This window comes from Hermetia illucens, chromosome 2 (assembly GCF_905115235.1).
Source record: "Hermetia illucens chromosome 2, iHerIll2.2.curated.20191125, whole genome shotgun sequence".
NCBI lineage: Eukaryota > Metazoa > Arthropoda > Insecta > Diptera > Stratiomyidae > Hermetia > Hermetia illucens.
In genome coordinates, this window is record NC_051850.1 from 165455842 (window position 1) to 165482735 (window position 26894).

The following is a 26894-nucleotide window of genomic DNA, read 5'->3' on the forward strand; positions in this document are numbered from 1 at the left end:
CTGTTCCGCTGAAAGAGCACAAGTGAAAATCGGTTCAGGACTTTTCTCGCTCAAGGGAAATTCGGAGATCGTTCCCCACATTGTCGCCCTCACGGCTGTTCCAGGTGTGACCTCTTTTCCAATCCCACCGGCCGTTGGTCCGCTGTCCACCCACGAACCGGTCCCCATGCCGCTACGCTCGCTTTGAACTCTGTTGAACTCCGAGAGTGCAGCAACATGCGCGTGCGCCTACGGATGCGGCAAATCATTCCCCTCTGTCAAGGTCAATTCGCCCGAATGCATTCAAAAATGTGCAATCTGCGGCGAACATTAAGGTAATTGCACATTATGGAATGCATTATTTGAGCAAATTAATTCAGAAAGAGGCGAATGAGATTCCGTTCCCGTCGCGAAGCCGCGGTCACTACACTCTTCATCAGTACAAAGCTACACTAATCCAGGCCCGGCGCTTTTTGTCTCCTATTCTACCACAAATCTGCAGCGGGTCGTCTCTGATGACTGGCGGAATTGCCGTCTTATTCAGAGGTGGCTGGAATGTGTCGGTGCCCTCCTTTCGCTGAAGGAATAACCCTTGGTTGACTTTCAACAAGAGGGTAGGACACGTGATCTACGGAGATGAACCCCTTCTCAATCGTCCCATCACGGTTCTATAAGCACTCCGCTTCTGAGCAGAGCTCTTTAAAGCATTTCTAGCTAGATGGCTAACTTGAAGGTTTTGCGGGCTGCTTTATAGGCGCACTCTTTTTGTCCCTGATCGACTCTATCTACCGCCCTCTGAGCCGCTCTTCTGGCTCGGTGGCAGGCTGGTCAGTTAGACATTCCGCCACTAGTTTAGTCTTCTACTACTTCTACTACCCTCTATAAAGGCGCCTACTCTACCAGGCTAATCTTACTACACCTCTATGAAGATCTGCTTATCCAAAGTTTTTGCAGACTAGCCTGAAATCTTCCTCAGTTTCGAGAATGATGGTTCTTTGTCCTGTTTGCTCGACACATACCTCAAAAAAGATTGCCTGGTAATCGCTGTGGGTGTAGCGTTCGCTGATGCACCAACCGCGCGTTAGCCAAAACTATGTCCATCTGCGCAAAAGCTTCTAATAAACGGCGCCCACTTGCATTTGTTTCTGTGCTACCCTATTCAAGGTCCCAAGCGTTGAAATCACCAACAATCACCTTTTGACTTATCCCCATACGTCGAGACCAAGTTCATCAAACATTTGCTCGAATTTAAACAGTGTCAAACTTGGTGGGGCGTAGCAGCTGTAAACATATACACTACTTATGTTCGCTCCCACAAAGCAGTACATTGTATGGCCTGTTGACTGCAAGTCGATATCGCCGCTCCACCAGTCGAATCTGTGACCCATATGCCACAATGAAGGTTTCTGTATGGTTCACTTATGATGGCGATTTCCATCTCAGATTCGAACGTGGTCGCTCAAATCAATCCTGAGCGACCCTGCAATGATTGAGGTTTATTTGAATAAACCTCATTTCCTCATTGCAGTCAGCGCCTTCCTAAATTCCGGACATTTACCACTTCCGACAATATGTCGATTATCCTGTCCCTCTTTTACTTCGCACAATAGGCATTTGGGGTCCCTATTGCACTCCCTGGCAATATGGCCTTCATTCCCACAATTTCTGCATCGATCGGATCGATCAATGCCGCTGGTGCATGCCTTCAAAAAGTGCCCAAACATGAGGCATTTAAAGCACGTCTTTAGTGACGTTTGTTCTCTTACACGGCAGACTATCCATCCAATCCGAACTATCCCGGTCGCCAACAACTTCTGCGCTGTCTCCGCTGATACTCGTATTGTGACCATTTGAGTACCGCCATAGGGCTCTTCGCAAATCCACAACAGACTCCTTGGAAAATTCTTCCAGGTTGAATTGTACCTTCAGAGCAGTACAAATTTCTCCTTTCGATGTCACTTCATCTAGATCCTTACATTGTATGTATAATAGATCTCATGTTTTTGGATACGCGCTGCGGCATTCTCCTCAAGTGAGTTTTTAACTTCAGTGCCAAAGTGGTCAGTTTTGCCTACGCTGGATCTTTTCAGCACGAACATGAGATCCCCTTTGTGGGTTTTTCGGATTCTGTTCATATTTCCGCTCAGATCTTTTACATCGGGATCGACAGATGTGAAATGAAAAAGCATTAAAAGGGAAACTGTAGCAACGCAGCGAGAAACACGATGAAGTGATATGCAGTACGGCAATGCTTTGACCCCTTGTTGCGAAAGTAGTCCCGGTATACTAGAAAACGTTGAGTGGGAGGTTCTACCCAAATGACTGTATTTCCCGGGCGTTACTCCATTTTACTATCATTACCCACCATTTCCGTCCTAATAAAAGAGTAAAAAGATATATCGATTAGTGGATCATCTCCAAAGATAACCATTTTTTTTTTTTCGGACCAGTATTTAGGCGCTGCTCGAAATATGAAACGAAACAGTAGCCATTGAGGGAGAATACATCGATTTTGAAAATAAAGCTAAACACCAAATATGTCAGGTTATTCGCTTTGATATAAATAATAAAGATATTTCGCGATGCACTTTTTCTTAATAAAGCGTTTATTTGCATCAAACTTTCCATTATTATGCCCTATATGAAAATTGCTGCAAATTTGGATTCTTACGATGAAATTGTGTGGGGTTATCATTGGGTACCAATCCACGTTTCGCCCTGAGACTTATACTACTCTTTGACCAACACTACTACAACTAACTTTCCTGAATTAGACCGAAAGGTACAAGAAACAGTCAAATCCACTCTGGTCAAGGGCAAAATGATTTTTTTCAGTAAAGTGTATTCGCGCTAAGAATTCGAAAAACTCAAAGCACTCATGAGCAGATAGTCGAAAGGTAAAACTAAATCTTAAGGATAATCTTGAGAAAAAGGACCTAACATACAATATGTATCAAATACTCCTCTGGTTGGAGCAGTTAATTAAATCTCTTGAATTGACTTTCTAAAATGAAAAGAGGGACGAAGAAGGCTACGCTTTCGTACCAGGGCAGAGGCAACTCATCAGACGGCGCCTGGGAGCAGCGTAACCTCGTCTGATGAGTTGCCTCTGCCCTGGTACGAAACCGTAGCCGTCTTCGTCCCTCCTTTCATTTTCATTTTTGGACTTTGGGTGTTAACTCAAAAAGAGAAGTCCGTGGATTATAAAGAGCGGGAGGAAGCTGCTCTCCATTTGGTCCGGGCCGACATCAAGTGGATGCGGACTTAGCCCACCCCAATCCCCCAAAAAAAAAATGAGTTTCTAGTTATATTAGCAATGAATCTTGTTTCTAAAATATAGCCTGAAGAGAACCCAGTGCTATTTGTATACATTTCCTCATCATTTGCAAAATATTCTACAACAAGACCAAAAAAGTGTGAAAACCCCTCTAGTCTTCAACAGAATACAATTAGCACTATGTTAATTCTCCCGCGGTGCATTGGTTGAGTACCATTCATATCACGTTACAACTAAAAAAGGTTTTTCGCAGTAAAAGAAACTACCATCGTAAGAAAAGCTGTTAATGCTGTTATATTGCTGCTGGAAACAGAGTACAGTTGCTGGTCGTCGTAACATAAACCGGAAACATAGCCTAAGCTCCACTCGGTTACTGGAAAAGAGGAGAAATGAGAAATGGGCTTATGAGCGCGAAGACATAGACGAAAACGGCCAAGTAAACGTAAACGCCACGACTACTCAATACACTATCTACACACATTTTTTTTCTGTATCTTTGAAGAAATCTGTTGCTTTCCACTTTTCGTTTAGTCGGATGACTCGTTTATCTTTTATTCGTTGTTCTACTTTACTTTCAGATTCGGATTCGAATCGAAACTTTTCTTCTTCTCTGAATAGATGTCGGTCTGTTCGTTCGTCAGACAGACTTCGCGCTGTTTAATCCAAGAAACAACTCAAAATTTTAGCGTATTCATCTTTGAGAAATCGCGGGCTATGTTTCGCGAATTCGCGCAGTGAATCCCTCGAAGCAGTTGCAAGTCAAAAAGGGCAAAAATAAAAGTGAAGTGAATGCAAAAAATGTGTTTTAACAAAAGATCAGTGCAATGTTAAGAAGTGGAAACGATAAGAAACCAGCATGGGGCTATCCAAAAGAAAGTAGTTCGTCACACCAAGGGCCATGGCTTTCTAAATCAAACAACAACAACAGCAGCAGATACATTCGCTCGAATAACTTTCATCAGCTCGGCGCCAGCAAGGGATACAGCAACCTGTCGAAATCCACCAATGCTTTGGATTATGTGTCGACAAAAGTGAATTCCAAACAATATTCCTATTACTCACCTATATCAGTGGCATCGCATCATTCGCGGCCACAAAGCAACAATAAGAACGTCACGGATTATAGTAATCGCAAACACTCAGCGCAGTCGCAACCTTCCCAAAAGTGCATTTGTTCCAGCAGCAATAGCAACAATTGTAACAATGATCTCAAAGTGCAAAGCCATTATAGAAATATGCAAATGCAACGGTCGTCCCGTTTAGCTACGAATCAGAGCAAACTGTTCGAAATAGCTCGGTAATATCTTGTAATTTGATGCTGTTTGTCTGGTTAATATGTTCAGCGCAAGTAGTATCTTTTTTTGCGCACAGGGTGGACCACAATGGAATATTCAACGAATTCGCAAATGGCTCTAATTTGGGAACTGTCGATAATCACTAGGCCATTTCACACTTGTTAATTTGTTCCATTTCCTCCGAATTAACTGAACGTATCGAAAAATTAACCTAAATTTTTCGCAACGAATACTTCTTGGTTACAGTGCGTAGCGTGGGAATGGGCTTAGCTACCCAGTTACCGCGAATATTTAGTCATTTAGGTGTAGTAAATATTTTGAGATCAGTAATTTAGGCCTCTGGAGAAAGCAGTTAACCCTTGGGTAAAATAGAGTTTACTCATCCCGATTACAATGTCTCTTACAATCCTTTGAGTAGTGTCAAAGGAGTATACAAAAATATATCCTTTACTAAATACCGTAGCCTCTTGAGCAATCCTGATTTCAGCGTTTAGCTAATTCTCTTTTTTCTAAACTACCACTATATGCCCATTTTTCCCTATTTTCATTGTAACTCCTTCTTATATCCCGTAAAACTAGTATAGTGATATCATTCGGGTCCTCTCAGGCTGGTGTGTCTTCTTTCATCTATAGATATCCGTCCGCAGATCATCCGAAATTCGACCCTAAACAGTTACTTGTGTCCTGAGTCGCAAATAGTCGGTAAGATGAGTTCCTTCCTCTGTATACTTCTTTACCTTCACTATTGTCCACTAGTGAACATGGTTGATCCATGGATAGATTGATACTCGCAAGACCCTAAGGAATCTACCAATATTCTTCAACCACATCCATACATCCTTCCCAACATGCTCGTCAGCTGTTACAGCATTGCTAAGCATCTTGCAAATTTTTGGGCAATAATGACCCTTCAATCGAAATATGTGAGACTCTTCGGTTTAAGCTTGGAAAGTAACCAATTTAAGAGCTGCCTGGATTCATCAAATATAGGGAGCTTCCACCTTGGGAGTGGGGGTGGAGATTGATTGCTTTTTCACTTTTCATTAAATAATACATTCTATGATCTGACTAACTTTCAATCACTTGAGGCACCATGTCCGATAGTATGAAAGCTATGGTTGCAGGCACGATGGCCTCAAGTTGACCAATAAGCCTGGATTTTGTTATCGTGAATCTTAAACTCTTGTATGAGACGAAGTGTGGTAATAAACACATCGCGATAGCCCGACATTGATAGTAACCTTAGGTCCTTTGTATTTTTGAAACAGGCAGTTTCCCAGAATTTAACGATAAGTGAATCAGCTGATGATTTAGCTCCCCTCAGTATCGTCAATTTTGTTAGTGTACATAGCGCTTTAATAAAAAGTTTGCTTTGTTCCAAGAAGACGATTTTTTACCTCCTGTCAGCGCAAACAATTGTCATACACATTTTACGTGGAAAGCTTTTTGAACTGCAATAGAACTTGTAGATGGATAGAAAATTTAGATATTGTCCCAACATTGTGAAAATAAAAACTTGTTCATAGTGAAATAGCAGGGACTACTGATGAAAACCGACAGCAATTGTCAAAATCCGGTTAAGTTTCATACCACTTTCCTTACTACTATTGTCTAATCAAATTCAGGCTACTATAGTATATCGTCAGAAGTCAGATGTTCGAATAAGATATGCACATCCCTTTCATGCATTTTATGTTTTTAAAAATCCTTGATCATTGCTTTCCTCAAGGCAACCCTGATTCAAGGTTTTTGAATCCTCTACATACTTTTCTTTGATATCAGGATCTCTCCCCTGACATTATCTTCAAATTGAATAACGTTGCCTGATGATCTCAATAAACCAATCCTACCACGGCAATGAATCAACTGAACAATGGGAGACACGCGTGAAATTTTGGGAGCCCTGGGGTGATCCACAAAAGCAAATTTTGCGCGACTCATTGTCATTATGCTTAATTTGACATTATCGTCTCCTTTAAAATTCTGGATACAAACGAAATTTTCGGCTCGTTTGTGTAAAATGCATCTCAGTCAGAAGTCCTTGTTATATACCTTAGTATTGCTTCATCCTTCTTCTATAATTACATACGCTTTTTAAATGACTAAAGCACGCAAGGTCTACTTCCGGAAATTGCAGATTGTCTATCCGATGCAGAGTTGTTCTGCATACAGCAAATTGTAGTCCTAGATTCCACAATAAGTTCAAGTCAGTCCGAAGCTCTTTGTGTGGCTTCATAACAAGTAGTTTTCCATGTACGGTTGACAGCCTTATCCAACACCCAACCTGGAGGACCAATTGGTACAATTTGTCCCGTTTTTAGGTGCGGCAGATTCGCCTTCATCTTTCTCCGTCTGCAGCTTTTTGTTAAGAAATAGCTCCCAGAGGTCACTACGTGGAAGTTGAAATAGGGTTTGGTAGTAGAGCTGTTGGTGTTAATTCAGCAGCCTTTTCCCAGGTTTTATTCACCATCTTGGGTACTAATCCACGTTTCGCCCTGTGATCTGTACTACCCTTTGATCACCATGAAATCTATGAGCAATACCATGACCGTCTGGCTGTGGATAAAATCCGGCTGAATAAGATGCGGTGAGCGGGCCACTTAATCCGTATGGATGAGTATGATTCAACCCGAAAAGTTCGTTTCCTCCTCAGAGTCCCAGCATTTGGCCCGTCTCAAGCGCATTTTCCAACGTCTCCTTGGGGCCAGACTAGTCCTAAACGTGGACAAATGCAAGTCTCTCCAGAATCAGGTGAGATTTCTCGGCCACTGCATTACCCCTGAAGGAATCCAAGTAATTTTAAGCTTCCCGCGTCCTAAGACAGTGAAAGAGCTGCGGAGGTTCTTGGACATGCTAAACTTCTATTGTCGTTTCCTGCCCAAAGCCGTCTACCATCAGTCTGTTTTGAACGCGTACTTGTCTGCCTCCAAAACTAAGGACACACGAGTGGTTGTGTGGTCCGAAGAGGCCGTCCAGGCGTTTGAAAAATCCCGAAAGCAGCTGGTTGATGCTACACTCTTCTCATTCCCTCAACAAGATGCACCCCTAGCCGTATTCGTTGATACCTCTGACGTCGCAGTAGATGCCGATCTTCACCAAAAGGTGAATCAAATCTGGCAACCGTTGAGTTTCTTCTCTAAGCAGTTGAACTCTGCTCAACGGAACTACAGTACTTATGATCGAGAACTGCTTGCCGCGTACTTGAGCATCAAATACTTCCGTTTCTCCCTAGAAAGCAGGCCTTTCACAGTGTTCACGACAAAGCGTCCCCTCGTCAGCTTCGTTACCTGAGCTTCATAACCTAGTACACTTCAAACATATAGCACGTGTCCATTAAGGACAACATAGTTGCTGACGCTTTGTCGCGTATCTCCGAAGTAAACATCCCCGCCTCAGTCGACTTTCCGGCTATCGCCAAGGCACAAGAAAATGACGCAGTACTTCAGAGCCTCAAGTCCAACCCCATATACAAATTTAGGGAGTTTAGGGGTCTCACCTATAACATAGAATCTTGAATCTTTTTTTCTCTGGGATTGTGTTGATCCGAATAGACGAGGGAAACCAAACCTGAAAAGTTTATAACAGCAATATCTGTGGTAAGAGACGACGAAGTAGACGGTGCTTTCGGTAAAAGGATGGTGATTTTGCGAGAGCAGAGCGTATAAAAATTTCAATTATAGTAATGCATAATGACAATTAAGTGAATTATCATCCTCCAGTTCTACTGGTCTGTATCTTTCCTCATAGTTATCAGAAAGTACTCAGCTTATTGCAGAGTTTCATCTGTTAAGGGAAAGTCGCACTGCGTCCTTAAAGAACTGTTGTGCCCCTTTTGTTGGTGATGGTGTACTTGTTAATCATAATATCTCAATCAAGCCTATAATCGTCAGGAACTTTAGTATATTCCCTACTTCCAGAACTTTCAACTTTGCATCTGGTATTAAGTATTCTTCCAGATGGCTCGACCTACTTTGCACAAGTGCCAGACAATGTCCCAGGACGTGTATACAGGTTTCATCATCCTCCGCACAAAACCTGTAGGCGGTGTCCGTAGATATCCCCAGCTTCCCTAGGTGATAGTTTAGCCAACAGGGACCAGTCAGAATTCCTACTATGATTCGGAGGTTCTTTTTGGTGAGTTTTAAGCAATCCTTTGTGCGCATGGGTTCGTATCCCCCAATAAACACCCCGGACTGCTCCATCCCAGGTAGGCCCGCCCAGTATAGTTCCCTCAACCGCTCTTCTTCATTTCTTAGTGTCATTGCCATGAAACTGTTTCAGATTACACAGAAGGGTTCTGGCCCGTGTAAAGGCGTCCCTGCTCTCTTCTTGGATAGTTCGTCCGCTGCCTCGTTGCTTTCCAACCCAGCATAACCTAGAACCCAGAGTATCCAGATCTTCTTGGACGCACCGAGTGTATTCAGTCTCTCTTGGCATTCCCATACCAGTTTATAATTTACCTGGTTGGACCTAAGTGCCTTGATCGTTGTTTGACTATCGGTGAGAATAGCAATATTCTGCCCTCTGAAGTTCCTTTGGATATTAAAGGAGGCACATCTGTCTATGGCGTATATTCTCGCCTGGAATATGATAGTGTACCTGCGTATTGGTTCGAAATACATTTTCCTTGGACCAATGATACCAGCACCCGCTCCCTCTGCTGTGAGGGATCCGTCAATGTACCAAGTAATCAATTGTTGTTTTAAGCCGTATGTCACAGCCACGCTCCTCCAGTCTGCCTTGTTACTCCAACGTGTTTCAAACTTCTTACCAAAGTGAAACCTCTTTGTCATGTTATCCCTCGTTATCAATAATTCGGGATACCGCCTAGAAAGAATATCAATCTTCCTTCCCCTCCTCAATGATACTTCCGGCCATCCTGAATATTGCCCTCCTGGCCTGCATCTGTATGTGCATATGGAGAGGGGTTAATCCCAGAAGGACCTCCAGAGATGCCGTTGGGCATCTCCTTATTGCAAGCCAATCTTTGGAGCTTGTGCGCTGAGTTCGGTTCTTTCTGCCCAGATCACCGCTCCATAGGTAATCATTGGCCTTACTATTGCAGTATATATCCAAAGAATTTTTGCTGCTCGTGGCTTTCCGGCATGTGTCTTCCAGAACAATGTTTATTCTAGCGTAATTCCCAAATATTTGACCTCTGCTTCTCGTTCCACCTCCATGTCATGTAACCTTATGGCACTCAGGTGATCAAGCTTACGTCTCCTAGTGAACGGTACTATGGTGGTTTTGGCTGGATTGTCCCGCAGTTCCAACTTCCTGCACCAGGCACTAGTAACCCTTAGTCCAGTTTAGATTCTATCACATAGGGTATCTTCATATTTACCCCTACAGATTAAAGCAATGTCGTCCGCATAACCCTGGACTTGTATTCCAGTATTTGTTAACACGTCCAGGAGTTCGTCCACTACCATACTCCACATAAGCGGCGATAGTACCCCGCACTGTGGACAAGCTTGAGTAGCGTTCATGGCAATAAAATTTGTACCTGCCGGTACTTCTATTTGTTTGGTTTCTAGCATTTTGCCCATCCAAAATGCCAGAGAGTTTCCCACTCCCTTGCGGTTCATGGCATCTTATATCTCTGTGTGCGATGTGTTGTCGAATGCTCCTTCGATATCCAAAAACCCACACAGTGCTATTGCTTTTGTTTCTATGACATCCCGTAGTATATCCGGCAGCTGATACAGAGCAGTTTCAATTGACTGTCCTGCTCGGTAAGCGTGTTGACAGTGATGTAGGGATTACGCTTTAGAACTTTAGTTCTAATATAGTTCTACGGCCTTCTCCACCGTTTTGAGTATGAACGATGTTAGGCAAATTGGTCTGAAAGATTTAGGGTGAAAAGGATCCACCAGGCCACTTTTGCTCGTCTCCATGCCTTTGGTATATATCCCAGGGCTATGCTAGTGTATCAAAACTTCCATTCATAATAAGATGCCAAAAGATGGGTCAAATTTTGGGTAGCCTTAAGCCATCATTTTCCAATGGGGAATTGTGATGTGAGAAAAGTGGAAGAAAATAACGGCCAGTCACCGACAATACTTTCACTATCTCGAAGTTTAGAATTACAAAAATTGAAAATAGTTACTTGAAGTCAAATGATTTAGTTTATCTAGCATCTCCTATTTACAATATCTATATGGTGGTAACTCCTGACCTTCTTTGTTTAAGTTCAAGAGTCTTGTTTGTTAGTTGAAATCTTATTTCAACTTAGATAACTGTCCACTTCACGCAAGATTGGAACGTTAGTTCAACTAAATCAGTGGAGATATATTATGATGAGCCGAATGCCTGGTTTCAGAAGTAATCTAACTACTTGCAGATTGTGACTTTCTATAACAGTTACGTACAAGTCTATTTATTAAAATCCCTGTTAACTTATGAACCGGATCTCCAATAACAAATATATTTAAAGTAATTGAAGGCCATAACATGAATCTGTTCATATGAATTAAACAGAACGGAAAATTCCTGAACATAGCCTGTGTGCTTATTGCTCTTGAAATTCTGCTCTTAACAAAAAAAGTATTTTTAACGAAAACTGATAATAGATCCTCAAAAAGTTGCTAATCCCGTGTCGACCGAACAGATAATTCACTTCCAATTTTGCTCTACCATGAATAATTCATAGCTCGCCATGCCACTTAAAAATTCGACTGATAATTTGCATAGGTGACAGAAATATTCAAAATTTCACTTTCATAGCTTTTTCTATTTCAACGGAATCCGCGAAAGATACATCGGAAGTATTAACTGTCGTGTGGCAGTTTCACAAAACAAAATATAATCTGCAACTTTTGTTAGGAATATTCATTCATGTAGATCAGTTTACATAATTAAGGAGATATAAAACAATCAGGCGGAATGTTGTAGGAAACAGAAGTAAATGTCACGTAGCAATGAGATGGTGAAACTGCAACAAAAATATGTAAATGTCTCCGTAACGAATTCGCAATCCCACTTATCTAAGAACACTAAGCCTTGACGCTTTTCCTATCGTTTTTAAGACCGATCGAACTGAAAGGGATCTACCCCAAAGTTGACACTCTTCTTTGTTCGAATCAGTAGCCAACCTTGACGGTATGCCAATGCCTAATTCATTAGTTTTAAGCCTCATTACATCGGATTGAATTGCTTAACGATCTAAAGAGTGAAAAGCTAACAGTTAACTACAAGTTGATGGATTATTCTCATAGTTATGGATATAACACAAACACAGTCAAACCATACAGAGAAAGCTGTTGTGTGTTGATGAGTATCGCTAAATCATTTGAGCGCATCTATTTAGTATTTAGCCAGCGGTAAACGGCCATAGTCGGACATGCCAACCATATTTCCCCAACAAGCGGCGAATAAACATTTAAGTTTTTTGGTCTTTAATGAATTTACCTATTCGTCGTTTTACTAGTGATTCGGGTATGCGGATTTGGTCAGCACCTCATGGGTGTACAAATAACTTCGTCATAAACATTGTTCAAACAGTGGTTCACATTGGCTTTCGAGAGGGATGACGAATAGGATATATTGTATCGTGCCACATTACTTGCATGAAATTTTTAACAATATTTCAGATACTTTTTACATGGACGAACAGCCAGTCACATACGATATATGAAAACCTTCCAAACATTGCCTTACTTAAGTGTTGAAAGGGGGAAATTGACCCAGATCTAAAACAGTGGATTCACTGTTGTCTTAATACTGAATTTCTGACGATAGTGAAGATTCTAGAAGTCCAGGTTCTAAGACACAACAAAGCTTTTGTGCTTGACATTAGATCATTGGTAATCTCTTTAGGCTTTAATCCAACCCAATTCTCCGTACTTTGGTTTAGTTGGGCTATTAGTGCCACTCTATAATATATAACTCACCTTCTTAGGCGAGTACAATGGGTCAACACGGCCTGAGTGCTCAGAAGCTTTAGCTTCTCCCCCACCACACACACGCCTTCATAAAAGATACAAATATACTTCCCCTGGCTTACTTCATTGACCAATCACGCCAATGCTCAAGCAAATGTTGCATATAAAGATAGGAACCGCATCCGCGTTAGCCACAAAATCGCTAATATTGTCTAAAGCGTATTTGCCTTTTACCCTTGTTCTTCTGACTCTCCTTCGAATCAAACCTATGGCAAACCCTTACCCTCGAGCATTCAGGTTAGGAAGGACTACCAAGAGCAGTAACTGCTCAAAGTGTGTCATCTGCAACCATGATCTAAAAACACTTTTCTTTTTATAACCCAATTTCAATTGGCCAAAACGAAAGCATTCTAACGTCTACCATCCACGGCTCCCCCCATTGCATCGCCAAATAACAAACTCGCACCCTAAATTGCCACTAGGACAGTTGGCACGATAAAAAAAATAATTCGTGGCGTACTATCCTATTTGCACGCATCTCCATTGCCCCGAAGGTGTTCGATCAGGACAAAAGCAACAAGATGCCGCCTCATCTTTAACCTGGGAGCAATGTGTCCAAAAATAATTGGCATGTATTATGTTAGTTCCTCTTTTATGTTCATTCGCATCAAGTAAGGGAGTAAGGTACATGCACGATACAGAATTCCAATGACCCAATTAAATCTAGTTTCACCAGTAAACTTGGAAGCTTTGTTCGAAATTGGGTCCAATCTCAGAGGATAATGATACCCAATAGGTCCAGTAATGTTTAACTAATTTTTTTGCAGAAACGCAAATATACTACGTCAGTTTTCCAGGACTTTTTCACAAAGTGCACTTAAGAACGAAGCAAATTCATTGTATATCTTTACCATTTTACCAACAAGCACCCAGTACCACATATAAACTAATAGTTCGTTGACCTTCAATTATGCTTTGCGGTGAAGCATCTATGATTGATTTTTGGGAACTTTCACCAACTATACAACTACTAGCATCAATCTGTGAATTATGTTGGCACGTATCCATCTAACGATGTCTCAACGAACATTCGCATTACTCTGTGTTCAATATAAAGTTGTAAGTTGTCTTTTTATCCGGAGGTGTAAATCTTCGAATTATGACTTACATGTGTATTACCTGCGTATAGGAGTTTCACCCACTAAAATTACCTCCTAACTCATGTCCTCTGCCCCGCGATAACAACACAAAATATTGCATCGCAAAGTGGACTTCGGTTTAGTTACCTCGCGCATGGCAATCGTTTCTTCTGCTTCCCTTAACCGAAGTTGGCTAAGCCGTACTATGAGTCTCCTCCAGGTTCTTCCTTTCGTCCTTCAATCTGGAAGAATGGAATAAGTCTTACTTTGAGTATTCTGAGATACAGTTAAATGAATTCTAAAATTTAAACCTATGTCTTGTAAAGAATTGTGTTCAGTTTTTCAAGTTGGGAATCAGTCTGTGGATCCAAAGATCCTTTTCCGATCATTTCTACCGTTGTTGTCACCTGCTCCACGACTCATTACTTTTGGCATTTTCCACCTGCAGAACACAAGATTTGAGCTTCCCATTATAAATGTGTGTAATTTCATCAACCAGAATCAGTATCATGTCAGCAATCACGAGTACGGCAGTGTCCGTGAGAGTCCCCCCCTCCACTGGGACCGACACAAAACGAAAGATTTGCTAACACTCACTGGGAACGACAGGACAGAATATTGCCTAGTGCATTTGGAAGGTTAACATATTGACTATACTATTATTAACTTATGTCAGACAACAGGCAGACAAATGTCTGCATGTTTCAGACATCAGACAGGCAAATGTCTGTTTCACACAAAATATTTTTCTGTAGAAGATAAATGCCTGTGTCTGTCTCACGCATCACATAAAATCTTTTTCTGGTACAAACAAATGGCAAACATTTGTTAGACAAATGTCTTAGTCGGCATCAGGCACCAAACAGCCAAATGTCTTCGTCAGATAAATGTCAAATGTTTGTTTCAGATGGAATCTTTTTCTGCATCAGACAAATGTCTGATTCTGTTTCGCACATCAGACAGACATAGATCAGATAAATTACTGGGTGTGGCTCAGACACCAGACAAATTTGTGTGTCTGTGTCAGACAAATGTCTGCTTCAACTCAACGTTTGCTTCACATCGTCTGTTTCTGTTGTCTGTTTGTCTGATGCGTGAGGCAGGCGCAGACAATTGTATTACAGAAAAAAATTTCGTCTGAAACGGACATTTGTCAGACAAATATCTGTTTGATGCGTAAGACAGTCACAGACATTGTCTTCGGCAAAAAAAAATTTGTGTGAAACAGACTGTCAGACAGGTGATGCAGGCATCTGTCTGTCTCTGGGTCAGACATTTGTCTGCTGCGAAAAATGGTTTTGTGTGAAACAAATACTTGTCTGAATGATACAAACATACTTCCCCTGGCTTACTTCATTGACAAATCTCACCAATTACTGGAAAGAATATTGTTTTTCTCTACATAAGAGAGACTGCCGCCTTTTCCCGAATTGGCTCATCTGCAATCATGATTTAAATCACGTCTCTTCTTATAATCTAATTTCAATTGACCAATCCAAGGTTCATCTAAGGTCAGTACGTCTGATGTAAGGTAATTTGTCCTGAGGCAGTTCCAGGAACACCCCTATTGCACCGGCAATGGAACGAATTCACAATCTTAGGACAGGCAGTAGGACAGCTCGGTAAAAAACGCAATTTATAGCGTATAATGCTGTTCACAGACGTTTTCACTGCTCTGAATAGATTCGGCCAGATTTGGTCGAGGGTAAAATCAATCAGAAGCTGCTCTATACCTGCCCTGGGAGCAGTGTGATCAAAAATGACTGCTAGGTGTCGGTTGCACGAAGCAAATTCATTTTATATCTACTCACATTTTTGCCATGAATCATCCAGTACCACATACAAGTTAACAGTTCGTCGACCTTCAGTTATGCTTTGCTGCAAAGCACTAATGATTAATTTTTAGGAACTTTCACCAACCAAAATACTACCATCATTTGTAGATTATGGTAGTAGTAATCCATTTGACGATGTCTCAGCGAACATTCTTACTCCGTGCACAATATGAAATTAAAGCTTTGCACTTAGACAATCTTTACCACTTTACTTTCGATGGAATTCCTCAAATTTCAAGGCCGCTTCAGGTTGGGATATTTCAAATAAGATACACTCGTTTTAAAATAATAGACAATGAAATGTCAACTCAACATAGAAACATTTTGCCGGAGAACGTGTAATGACGAAATGTGTCTGGCGTTGGTCAAAAGACCATCCTGAGTGCTCGAAGACGGCAAAGAGGGGAGAGGTATCCCAAAAACATAAAACCAAACCAAAGCATAACCTTGGATTCGTGAATATTGGGTCTGGCTGTCGATGTGAAAGCATGGTCGGGTAAACCCCATGATTTTATGCGTTTGGGATAATCGCAGTGAACCCATTTTTCGTCCCCAGTTACGACACGGTACAGAAACCCCTTCCGTCGTTGCCTTTAAAGCAGCTGTTCACAAGCAAATAAACGCCGTTCAACGTCCCTCGGCTTCAACTCGTACGGCACACAATTTCCTTGCTTCTGAACTATTCCCGTGGGTTTGAGGCGCTTTCCAACCAACTCTTCTTTGATTTGGCACGAGTCTTCATCGAGTAAAGTCGCCAACTTGCCATCTTCAAACACCTTTTCTCTTCCACCGCCATGCCGATCTTCGACGTTGAAATCACCGTCCTTGAAACTATTCACGACACGTTCTTTCCTTAATAGCTGCCTCGTCATACGTATCCGACAGCATTTCATGAGCTTCAACCGCAGATTTGATTGAATTGAACGCGTAAAGTAAAACTTCCCACAAATGACGAGAATTTATACCTAATGAAATAGCAGCTGGATTGCGCGCGTGGAGCGTACTTATTCACTATGTTTGTATTAATACAATACTGTTGTTCAAAGAAAACTACTATATACTGTAGTCTTCGCCGTTATAATTCTAACTTCGCTGAATATCACCGAAGGATCTTCACGACCTGACCATAACAAATCTTTTACGGATGATTAATGAGCAACAATTAAATCCAGGGAGACAAGCTTCGCCAAGCCACCACAACAAAAGTCCTTTGTCATTGCCGCCCTTCTTCAACTTACTTGGTGGCTTCGCCTTTTTCGAAGGCGAATTCCTGTCTTCCGATCCGGAATCGGCAATTCAGAATAAATTAATAGCTGAGCATTCTATCATATTTCAGTATCGAACTGAATCTGAGAGAGAAATTTCGCTTCTCAAGTTTTGGTTTTCGAATTGGTGTTTCCGATCTCTCCACTAAAGATGATTTTTTTTGGATTCGATGTTAATCTTTGTAATGTAGTTCTGCGAGGCTGGCTCGGATTCGGCAAAGCAATGCTCAAGACAAACACTCTTCTCACACTCAAAACCCACAGAATTTTGAAACACGGAAAGCCACTTGAATAAATTTATTAAAGTGAGAAACTTCCAAAGATCTTTATATTTAGGATTTTAAAGACTTCATTTCGAAATCGTATCAAAAAAGTCCACTCCGAACAAATACGATCCACTCTGAATCCCAAAATCCAAAACCTTTTCTGCCGAAGACCAAAAACGATCTCCACTTGTCCAGCTGATTAGCTGCCCATCCAATCAGCCGGCCTCGGTTCCGCTAGTTCCTGATTCCACCGAGCACGGCCTGAATTTCAGAGTCCATGTCGGTTCAGCCAAAACCCTAACTACCCTATTGCATTGTATTATGAGGCATGGAAATTCTTCCCAGCAACGATCAATCACCTGTCTGCATCCAATAATATGTAATATGATTAAGTCTATAAGGGTCAACGAACGATTAGCACGGTCAATTTTCGCTTGCACCATTTGAAAATTATTAAAAAATAAAATTTGGAATTGTTCAAATGAAATTGGGTTCTTGAATTTAGGAATATAAATTAATGACGGGATGGGAATTATGAAATTGAAAGGGGTAATTGAGAAAGCTAAGAGGTGTAAAACAAAAATTTGGGAAAAGAGGGAATATTACACAATATTGAATGCATTCTCTGGTCAAATTTACCTTGGAAAGAGGCAGATGAAATACCGCTCATGTCGCTAAGCCGCAGACACCACAAACGGATTGAAATCCCTTTTGCCAACTAATAAATCTCATTTTCAGACTTTTTACAAAACCAAACCATATATGTTGCCAGCGGGTAGGATTTTTACCCACTAACTACATCGCAAGGTGTACTTGGGCCTAGCTACCTCGTGCATCGCAAACGTCTCTTCTGATTATCTCATCTCTTTTGCTTTTCCCTCCTGATCTGCTTTGCTCAGCCTATGTTGAATGAGCCTATCCTCAACATAATTTTCCGATGCTTTCATTCGTCCCAATGTCTCCTCCAGACACATCTTCCAATGTTTAAGGTTTATGGACGAAAATCTCGGACAATGGAAAAAGACATACTCTCGCTCCTCGGGGATACCATCGCAAGTGGAACAGTTAGATGATGTATCGAATTTAAACCTATGCTGCTATCTATGGTGTCCTCCATGCCCCGAAAGAAGGTGTGTGAGAGTGCTTCATCTGCGACAGATTTTAGGGACAAGTTTGTGGAACCAACGACAGTTTTTCCGCTCATTCCTATCGTTTTTGTTACCACCTTAACGATTCCTTGCTTTCGGTATTCTCCATGTGTTGAACAAAAGAATTCAACTTCCCATCATATATGTATATGGTTGCCGTTCACTCCTTGGTGTGGGGCATAGCTCGTCAACCACGCTTACGCGCCGTTGTTCACAGTTGCTGAAATGCCCTTCAGCTCCTGCCAGGACTTCCCGAAACCCCCGCATTCTCCCTTTACTATTCTACGCCAGGTACTCTTGAAGTCACCCGTTGGCAATTTTGGAAGAGTGGCCTCGACTGCATGGCGTAGCCAGTAATGAAATTGTGTGATCTATCCATTGCCACCTGCACCTTCTGATCACATCGCCCACGGGTTACTGCCCTGTGCGCCAACGCAGTTCTTTGTTGGAAATTGTATTAGACCAATGTACCCTAGTGATACGTAGCAGACAAGTTTTCGCTAATCGCTTTCAATCATCTTCCGATTGACAATTATGTGGAGCGGCCCCTGGAAAACCAAAAACTTCTCTTCAGGACAATGAACCCCCTTTGTGCTAGTAGTCCGAGTACCAGGCCAACAAGCAGTTATGTAATTTTAAGCAGGTAATGAAATCTTGTGAAATTTTCTAGCTAGCCTTTCACTCATTAGGGATGTTGTTCTCATTTGACATAGCGTTCAAGAAAGTAAAAACCAAGGACCATTTCCTAAGTAAAAGCAATTTAATGATAAAATTGAAAATTTCGACGTAGTTCCAATAAGCATGAACGTCTGTCAATTTCTACAGTATCTTCATTTGACAAAAAGAGTCACCTCTTAGTGGTTCGATACATTGAGTTAGTGTTAACAATTTTAACTATTCAATTGCACCTACTTCGTCCCTCTCTTATTCCCTGAGACGCTGGTATTAGGAACATTTGATTCTCAGTAGTGATTTGAAATAAATTCACAAACTTCGGTTCAAACTATGTTAAAAATTGCATGTCCCAAATAGAAGTTCACAAAACCTTGGCATTTCGCTGAGCATTAAAAGCGAGTTGAAGAAATAGTTCTTAGTCTATAAATAGATGCAGTTAACGAGCCCATTTAAAATCCCATTAACATTATTTAAGTACTCATAAACTGCTTATTAGATTTTATGTCAGTAATGCAGTTACATTTTTGTGTAGTATGAGTAGTAGAAAACAATGCCAGTTGAAATTATAGTAGAACTTTCCTTCAAACGAAAAGAAATGAATCCCCTTCGCGATCTTTCAACATGGAAAGGATATTTTTAAGATTTTGTGTCTGTCTTTTTTACGGTGGAAAGTGAAAGCTGCAAAAGTTACCATTGGCTCCTACCAGACGGTTATGGTGGACTCTCACTCACTTAAAGCACTTCCTACTGCCACACTCCCCATACTGTATTATATCGCAGGGCTGGATCAGAATTTATCCTAAACTCCTGTCCACGTTTGTGTTCCTCTTTTATTTCTTCTTTTTGCCATTATCTTTCCGGCTTGCCTTCGATTTCAACATATATTGTATGATGTTTTCGGATGTTAAGTGCTCCCCGGTTGTAGCTTCTAATGCAGCTCTCTTAGTTACGAATCTCGGGCATTGAAGTAAAATGTGTTTTGTGAGCTCTACAATATTCGGGCACTTTGTGCAATGTGGCGAATCGTCATGTCAAAACCGATAGAGATATGCTCGAAACCCCCGTGTCCGCTCAAAAGCTGTTAAGTCGAAACCTACTTCGCGATGTGGTCGATCGATCCATATGATCCATATACCATATGAATGTGTGGGTCCAGCGACCTATTTCGGAGTCGTCCCTCTTGGATTCCGCGATGGTTCTATTTTGTGAGAACTGCGCCAACCGACGAAAACTTCTCCAGTGAGGTACACTCGATCGTAAAGGCGTTATTCCTCTTTCGCCAAAATATCAATCGGGATCATTTCTACTATCTAACACGCAAGCATGTGGGATATTCAATGAAAGGTCTCGTTTTGAACTTTTCGAAGCCGATATTAGTTTTGACATTGGCTGCAAAGGGGAGGAATGCGGAGTTCCAAAAAGGGTCAATTACTTCAAGCACCTATTCTCAGAAACTACCCAACCTGAAAATCTGAAAAACATAATGTTAGTCCATGCATATGGTATCTAGGCCTCTAAATACTTTCCATACCGACATATCTTTACATCAAGGTAATAATAGTATATTAACATATTTCTTGTTAGTATATTTTAAAAAAAATTGACTAGAAACTCCCCTTACATTTATCCTAGAATTATTGAATTTGTATATGCTATACTATAGAGCACAATGCTATTAACTTCGGTGGAAACCGCACTAAAACTAACAAAGTTATAATACGTCATAGTTGTCTTTTGCGTAAATTTTTTGCAATCTAAAACTTTGAACGTCAGAATCACACTAAAATGAATAGCCTGATGGACAATCTCTAGATTGTGCTGTCGCTCTTTGAATTTTTGGGCCTTTTAACTGGCCTTTCTCTGATTCATTTCCAAAAACTTATTATTTCTTTGTTTTTTAACTATATTAAAATATTGTATAACATTAAACAAGCGTTAACAAAAAAGTTAAGAATGAACAAAGGCATGAAATCGACGCACAATCAATATTTTTATATCTGAGATTACGATCAACCGCGCATGCTTTTTATTAAGCCTACAGTGTTATCCGCTGGTACCCCTGTTCCGAATGTTTTCTGGTTACTCGTACGCAGGTTTTTCGAAGTTTGACGCACTTATGTATTCTTCATCTAAAAAGTCCTTTCCGTGGTACCTACACGTGACACTTAGAGCCCTTAACCATGCCGCTTTCTCGGCTTCAGGTTCACCTACCAACAGAAATTCAGGAATTCTCCATTCTCCTGTACTATAGCGGTCTTATGTACCTTTACTGATATTTTCGCCTGACGACACTTGACATTGGTTTGCATAACACTACCACCAATGTGCTAACCAACTGACCAGTCAATTAGACATTCTCTTAATTACCAACAACACTTGTTTCAAACAATCTTCTGCGGCGGTCATTCAATGCTGCTTTTGCTCCTCAGAAAGGTTCTTTGGAACCATTTTCGCGCACAATTTTTTCATCCCGAAATCGCCTGTTAAAATTTGTCTGACTGTTTCACGGTTCATACTCAATTCCGAAGCCAACATTCGAACTGCTAAACGCCGATTTTCACGGATTAGGGCGCGCATTCGATTGGTCTCCCACTCCGCGCCTCGTTTTCCACGCTTTCACGCCCCTCTTTAAACTTTTTATGCCATCGAAACACCTGGGCACGACTAAGAGCACTATCATCATGCACTTTTACAATTATAGCGTACGTTTCCGAAGCTGTTTCGCCCAATCTAGCGCAAAACTTTATCGCGACGCGTTGCTCTAGATTTCGCTTCTCCCTTTTCGTAACGAGCACCGCTAACACAAATCTACTCAACACGACAGAATAGGCGAATTAAACAAGCTAAGCGCTGGTGAATATATCCATGGAGAAGGGAAGGGGAAGGGAATTTGAAAGTTGCAGGTTTACTTAACTGTTCAACCTCATACAGTGAGTTACGTCATTCCATTCGAATTGAAGGGGAGGCATATATCCAAAAGGGAGTGTGAATTTTTTTTCATGAAATATAGCCATGTGGGGTATCAAATGAAAGGCCGCCTCGGTTAGTACTTTTCGAAACCGGTCTTAGTTGTGACATTTGATGGAAAGGTGGGGAGTGCGCGTGATCGAAATTGATCATTTCTTTCACGGATCCATTCTCAAACACTACTCAACCGAAAAATCTCAAAAATCAAGAAGCTGCTACTATATAGTGTCTAGGCCCCGATATACCCTCCATATCAATATTTATTCAAAAAAAGTTAATAATAGTGTATTACTATAATTTGTAGTCATTGGCTACAAAACCCCCCTTAAGTTCATCCTAGAGTCATGTAGCAATATATGCTATAACATAGATCATCATCCAAACAAGTTTGGTGGGGATCGCACTATTGTTAACAAAGTTATAATAGGTCAAAGCTTTGAATGTCATTATCACGCGAAAGTGTATATGCATATACATTACGTGTTAGATACTAATGGGGAGAATGTCCACTCAAATCTGTTTATAAAAGAAATACACAAAACCTTTCATATCTGCAGCGTCCAACTTCCGGTTTCCCGACTTGTTTACTTTCTTTTTTCTTCGCCTGTCTCCCTTTATTAGTAGAACGTTACACGTTGAATCTAGCCCCATTTTAAGATACGTTTTGCTGGATTTTCCTTTTCAACGATCACATTATTGTTCGTCTCATCTACGGAAAACAATATGCCTTCAGCTAATTTTATGTTCTGTATTCACTAATTTTTAGTCGGTAAATTTTGATTGATATTCGCGCTTAATATACTACTCCACAAAATCACTTGATTGGTCAGCAATATATTGCGCTGGTAAATAGCCCGATGTCCTAATTATTAGGTTGTTGCACAAGAAATGGCCGATTTGGCACTAAAATTTGAAACGACTGTAAAGCTTACAAAAATGTATTTAATTAATCAAAATAGGTGCCAATCGATTCAAAACACTTCTCCCAATGAGATACAAGAGCATGTTTGCCAGTTTCGTAGGAGTCCAATTTTCGGGTGTTGATAAACTCGTCGAAGGCAATTTTGAAGGCCTCCTCATTCCCAAATTGTTTTTCCGACAAAAAATGATCTAAATGCTTAAAAAAGTGGTAATCGGTTATCGAAAGGTCCGGTGAATATGGTGGATGAGGCAGAGTCTCATAATGCAGTTCGTTCAACTTTCGAACCGTTGTTCTGGATACATGGGGTTGTGCATTGTCGTGAAAGGAGTATCACATCATCTCTGTTGACTAATCTCGGCCGTTGAACACTCAATTTTTGGTGCATTACCTCGAGTTTGGCACAGTATTTCGGTGCATTTATCCTTTCTCCAAGTGACAAAAAAGAATAGTGGATAACTCCAGCTTTAGACCACCAAACAGTCACCATTACCCTCTTCGGATGGAGGCTCGGTATCGGCATATGCTTCGGTAGCTCAACAGCATCTAGCCATTGTGCTGATCGGGGACAATTGTCGTATAATATCCACTTTTCATCATATGTCACTATTCTGTGCAAAAAGAGATCGCTTCTGTTGTGCTCCGTAAGGGCATGCGGAACCCATTTGTCGAGCTTTTTTACCTTTGCAAGTTGTTGCAAGTGCCGGGAGGCTGTTGAATAGTTTACGCTCAGTTTTTCTGCAATGTCCCTCACAAACTGACGTGTGTCGGATTCGACTAACGAACGCAGTTCGTCGTTGTCAATCGATGGTCCTGGATGTCCACGTGGCTCACTTTGAAGGTTTACGTCGCCTGACCAGAATTTTTCGAACCACTGCCGTGTGGTTCGTTTGTATACCGTATCAGCTGCAAATGCGCTTTTAATGTTTTTGGTCGCCTCCACTGCTTTATGACCAAGTTTGAACTCATACAGAAAAAGTATACGTTCTTGGCTCTTTTCCATCCACAGGTTTTGAGTAAAACAAAACCTTATTAAAATCGATTCACTAACTGTCTGTCACACGCAGTTTTCTCCAAAACGGCTAAACCGAAACGAACGAAATTTTGTGGACAGATGGGAATTATGAAGTCCCACGCATACAGCGAATGGCATAAATTTAGGTTGAATTTAAAGGGGGGCTCCCCATATATGCAAAGGGGGGGATTCAAAAATTTGTTTCACCGGATATAGTCGTGTAGGGTATCAAATGAAAGGTCTCGATTAGTAATTTCCGCAACCGATATTAGTTGTGTTGTGAATTGCAAAGTGCGCGCGTGAGGAGTCAAAATGTACACACTTAAAGTGAGACAGGACTCATTTTCGGAAACTACCCAACCTAAAAATCCGAAAAAAATGGCCATCAATCCGGGCTTGGCGATGGTTTGAGCCGGCTCGCCGCGCTTCGACCACGATCGTCTTCGCTTAAGAAAAAAAATCAGGGGGGGGTGCGCTTAGATGAAATCTAGGCCTCAAAATATGTCCCATTTCGATATCTGTTCAAATAAACTTACTAATAGTATATTGCCAACTTTTAGAAATTTACTGAAAATGCCCCTTAAATTTACCCTAGGACTTCCAAATTGTTTATCAGCGTAGAGGACAATATTTCGTATACACTTGCCAAATTTCATGGAAATTTGGCCATTAACATATGCATATACAGGATGCGGCAGTATAACTTCCTTTTTTCAAAACTCAATAAAAACTATTGTATGCATCGGAAAATATTTATTTATTTTTTATAATGTAGGTACATGTCTAAAGTTTTTATTTACATTGTTTTGAAGATCGAATCTGTTAGGTGACGTCCCCCATTCTCCATACATTGCGTAAACCGATTTCTGGCGTTTGTCATGACTCTTGTTAGCATAGCAGGTGTTATGTTGGCAATTTCTTCTTGGATGTTGGTCTTCAAATCTTGTAGGGTTCTTGGACGGTTCACATAAACACGGGATTTCAAAAAAAAACCCCCATAGAAAAAAATCACAAGGGGACAGATCGGGAGAGAGTGCCGGCCATTCCAAATCGCCTCTAATTGAGATAAAGCGCTCTGGAAAGTGTTCCCTCAAAACAGCCATCGATGCTCTTGAAGTGTGTGCTGTTGCACCGTCTTGTTGGAACCAAGTATCCCCCAAATCCAAATTTTCTAGCCGTGGGAAAAAAAAAATTCTGTAGCATGTTTACATACCGGTCCGAATTCACTGTCACTGTAACCTCATTTTCCTCAAAAAACCAGGGACCAATAATTCCAGCTGAGGAAATTGCACACCACACTGTGACTTTGGGTGAATGCAAAGGCTTTTGATGCAACTCTCGAGGGTTGGTGTCAGCCCAGTAGCGCATGTTTTGTTTGTTAACCGACCCACACAAATGAAAATGGGCTTCATCCCTAAAAAAAACAATAGCACCCTCGGGAACGACATCAAGAAGAAGCTCACACGCGTTCATCCGAGAATTGAAGTCACGTTCTGAAAGTTCCTGCACTATCGCCATCTTATAGGGATGAAAATGAAGATCATCACGAAGAAAACTTCTCACAGAATGATCGGATAGTCCAAGGGCAGATGCGTGTTTGCGCGCAGAACGCCGTGGTGATCGCAACATTGACGCTCTCACTGCTTCAATGTTCTCAGGTGATCTAACGGGCCGAGGGACTCCAGTTCTTCCTTTTGTCGCACTTGCAGTTTGTCTGAATGTAGTGACCCATGTAACAATTGATTTGCGGTCTGGGACGGGAGCCAACGGGGCTAAATTAAAGTGATTCCGAAATGCACGCTGTGTTGCAATAACCGAACATACGCTTGAAAAGTAAACCTCAACGGCAAAGGCACGCTCCTCACTATTCCAACCTATGATGGCGACTGAACCGTGTCGGGACAAAACTTTACAGTACCCCCTCTTGAACGAGACCACTAGCGCTCCGCTTGGACATCAACTAACTGAGTGGCGCGCATTTTAAAAAAGGAAGTTATGCTGCCGCACCCTGTATTACGTGCTACATACTAAGGAACAAATACACACTCAAATCTCTTTATAAAAGAAATACACAAAACCCTTCATACCTGAAGCGTCTGGCTTCCGGTTTCCCGACTTTTTTATATCTGATGTAGGTTAAATTCTTGGCATTTGTCTAATAATATTAATCTCAGATTCTGAAGCGTATGAGGTTGACTATTATCAATATAAAGCTTTCCATCAAATGATCTATTTAAGTCGCTTTCTAAAAAAAATAGAGGGCAATGGAATTTTTAGCTATGTACAGGGACCTGTCGCGCACCCGTCGCTCCTCACATCTTCTTCTTTTTCTTCAGCCTTTACCCCTTTTACAAGCGGGGTCGGCTAGTCGTGATCGGTTTCGCCATTTTACTTTATCAAGTGCCTGATCAGGATGTAATCGCGAGGCTTTTAAATCCCTATTCAGCGTATCAAGCCACTGTTGTTTCGGCCGGCGTTTTGGTCGCTTACCGTTGATTTTGATGTTCAGACTAATATTGGCAAGTGCGTTAGCGCGAATTACATGACCATACCATCGAAAACACCTCACACGCAGTTTTTCCACGATCGGCGCAACCCCCTATCGATCGCAGATATCCTCATTTCGGGCGTGATCAAAACGTGTCACGTCACCTGTGCAATGCAACATCTTCGTCTCCATTACTGCAAGACGCCGTTCATTGTCTTTTATAGTCGGCCAACACTCAGAACCATAAAAAGGGGCAGACGGACGATATTGCGGTAAATCTTAGATTTGAGACGTTCGCTGATACGTCGATCACAAAGAACACCAGTTGTGGAATGCCACTTCATCCAGGTCGCATTAATGCGTGAAACAATTTCACTGAATGACTGACTGAATTAATTTAAAGCTAAAACGTTAAAGATAGATATTTTGAATAGGGTCTCATTCTAAGACAGATCCTGTTGCGTTTTTTTCTTGAAATCTTATTATTTTTCGCTCTTATCTACGAAAAGAAATATGAATTAAACCCATTTTCGATGTTCACTAATTACTTTTTGATTCACGATTCTACAACATTATTCGAAGGGCCAACAACATAACACACAATTAAATGTGCGATGTCCTAATTATTACCAAAATACATACATAATTTAAGATTGTTGATATTCAAATCAAAGTAGCTCAAGTTGTACATCAAGTTTTCTCAACAACAGTAAACAGGAACCAAACATTTCACCTTAGGTCAT

At 41.2% G+C, this 26894-nt stretch overlaps 1 protein-coding gene across 8 annotated transcripts in view; it reads left to right on the top strand.

Moving 5' to 3' along the window:
* LOC119647766 (WD repeat-containing protein 47) overlaps positions 1-26894 on the top strand; it is a 92619-nt gene that overhangs the window by 54054 nt on the left and 11671 nt on the right. Inside the window, exon 1 of one of the 8 annotated variants that reach the window (XM_038048895.1) lies at positions 3772-4553. The exons of the other annotated variants lie outside the window; for them this stretch is intronic. Coding sequence (XP_037904823.1) covers positions 4081-4553 — 473 coding nt within the window. The 5' untranslated portion in view covers positions 3772-4080. Of the gene's footprint in view, positions 1-3771; positions 4554-26894 lie in introns of those variants that run through there. 8 annotated transcript variants of the gene reach the window in all.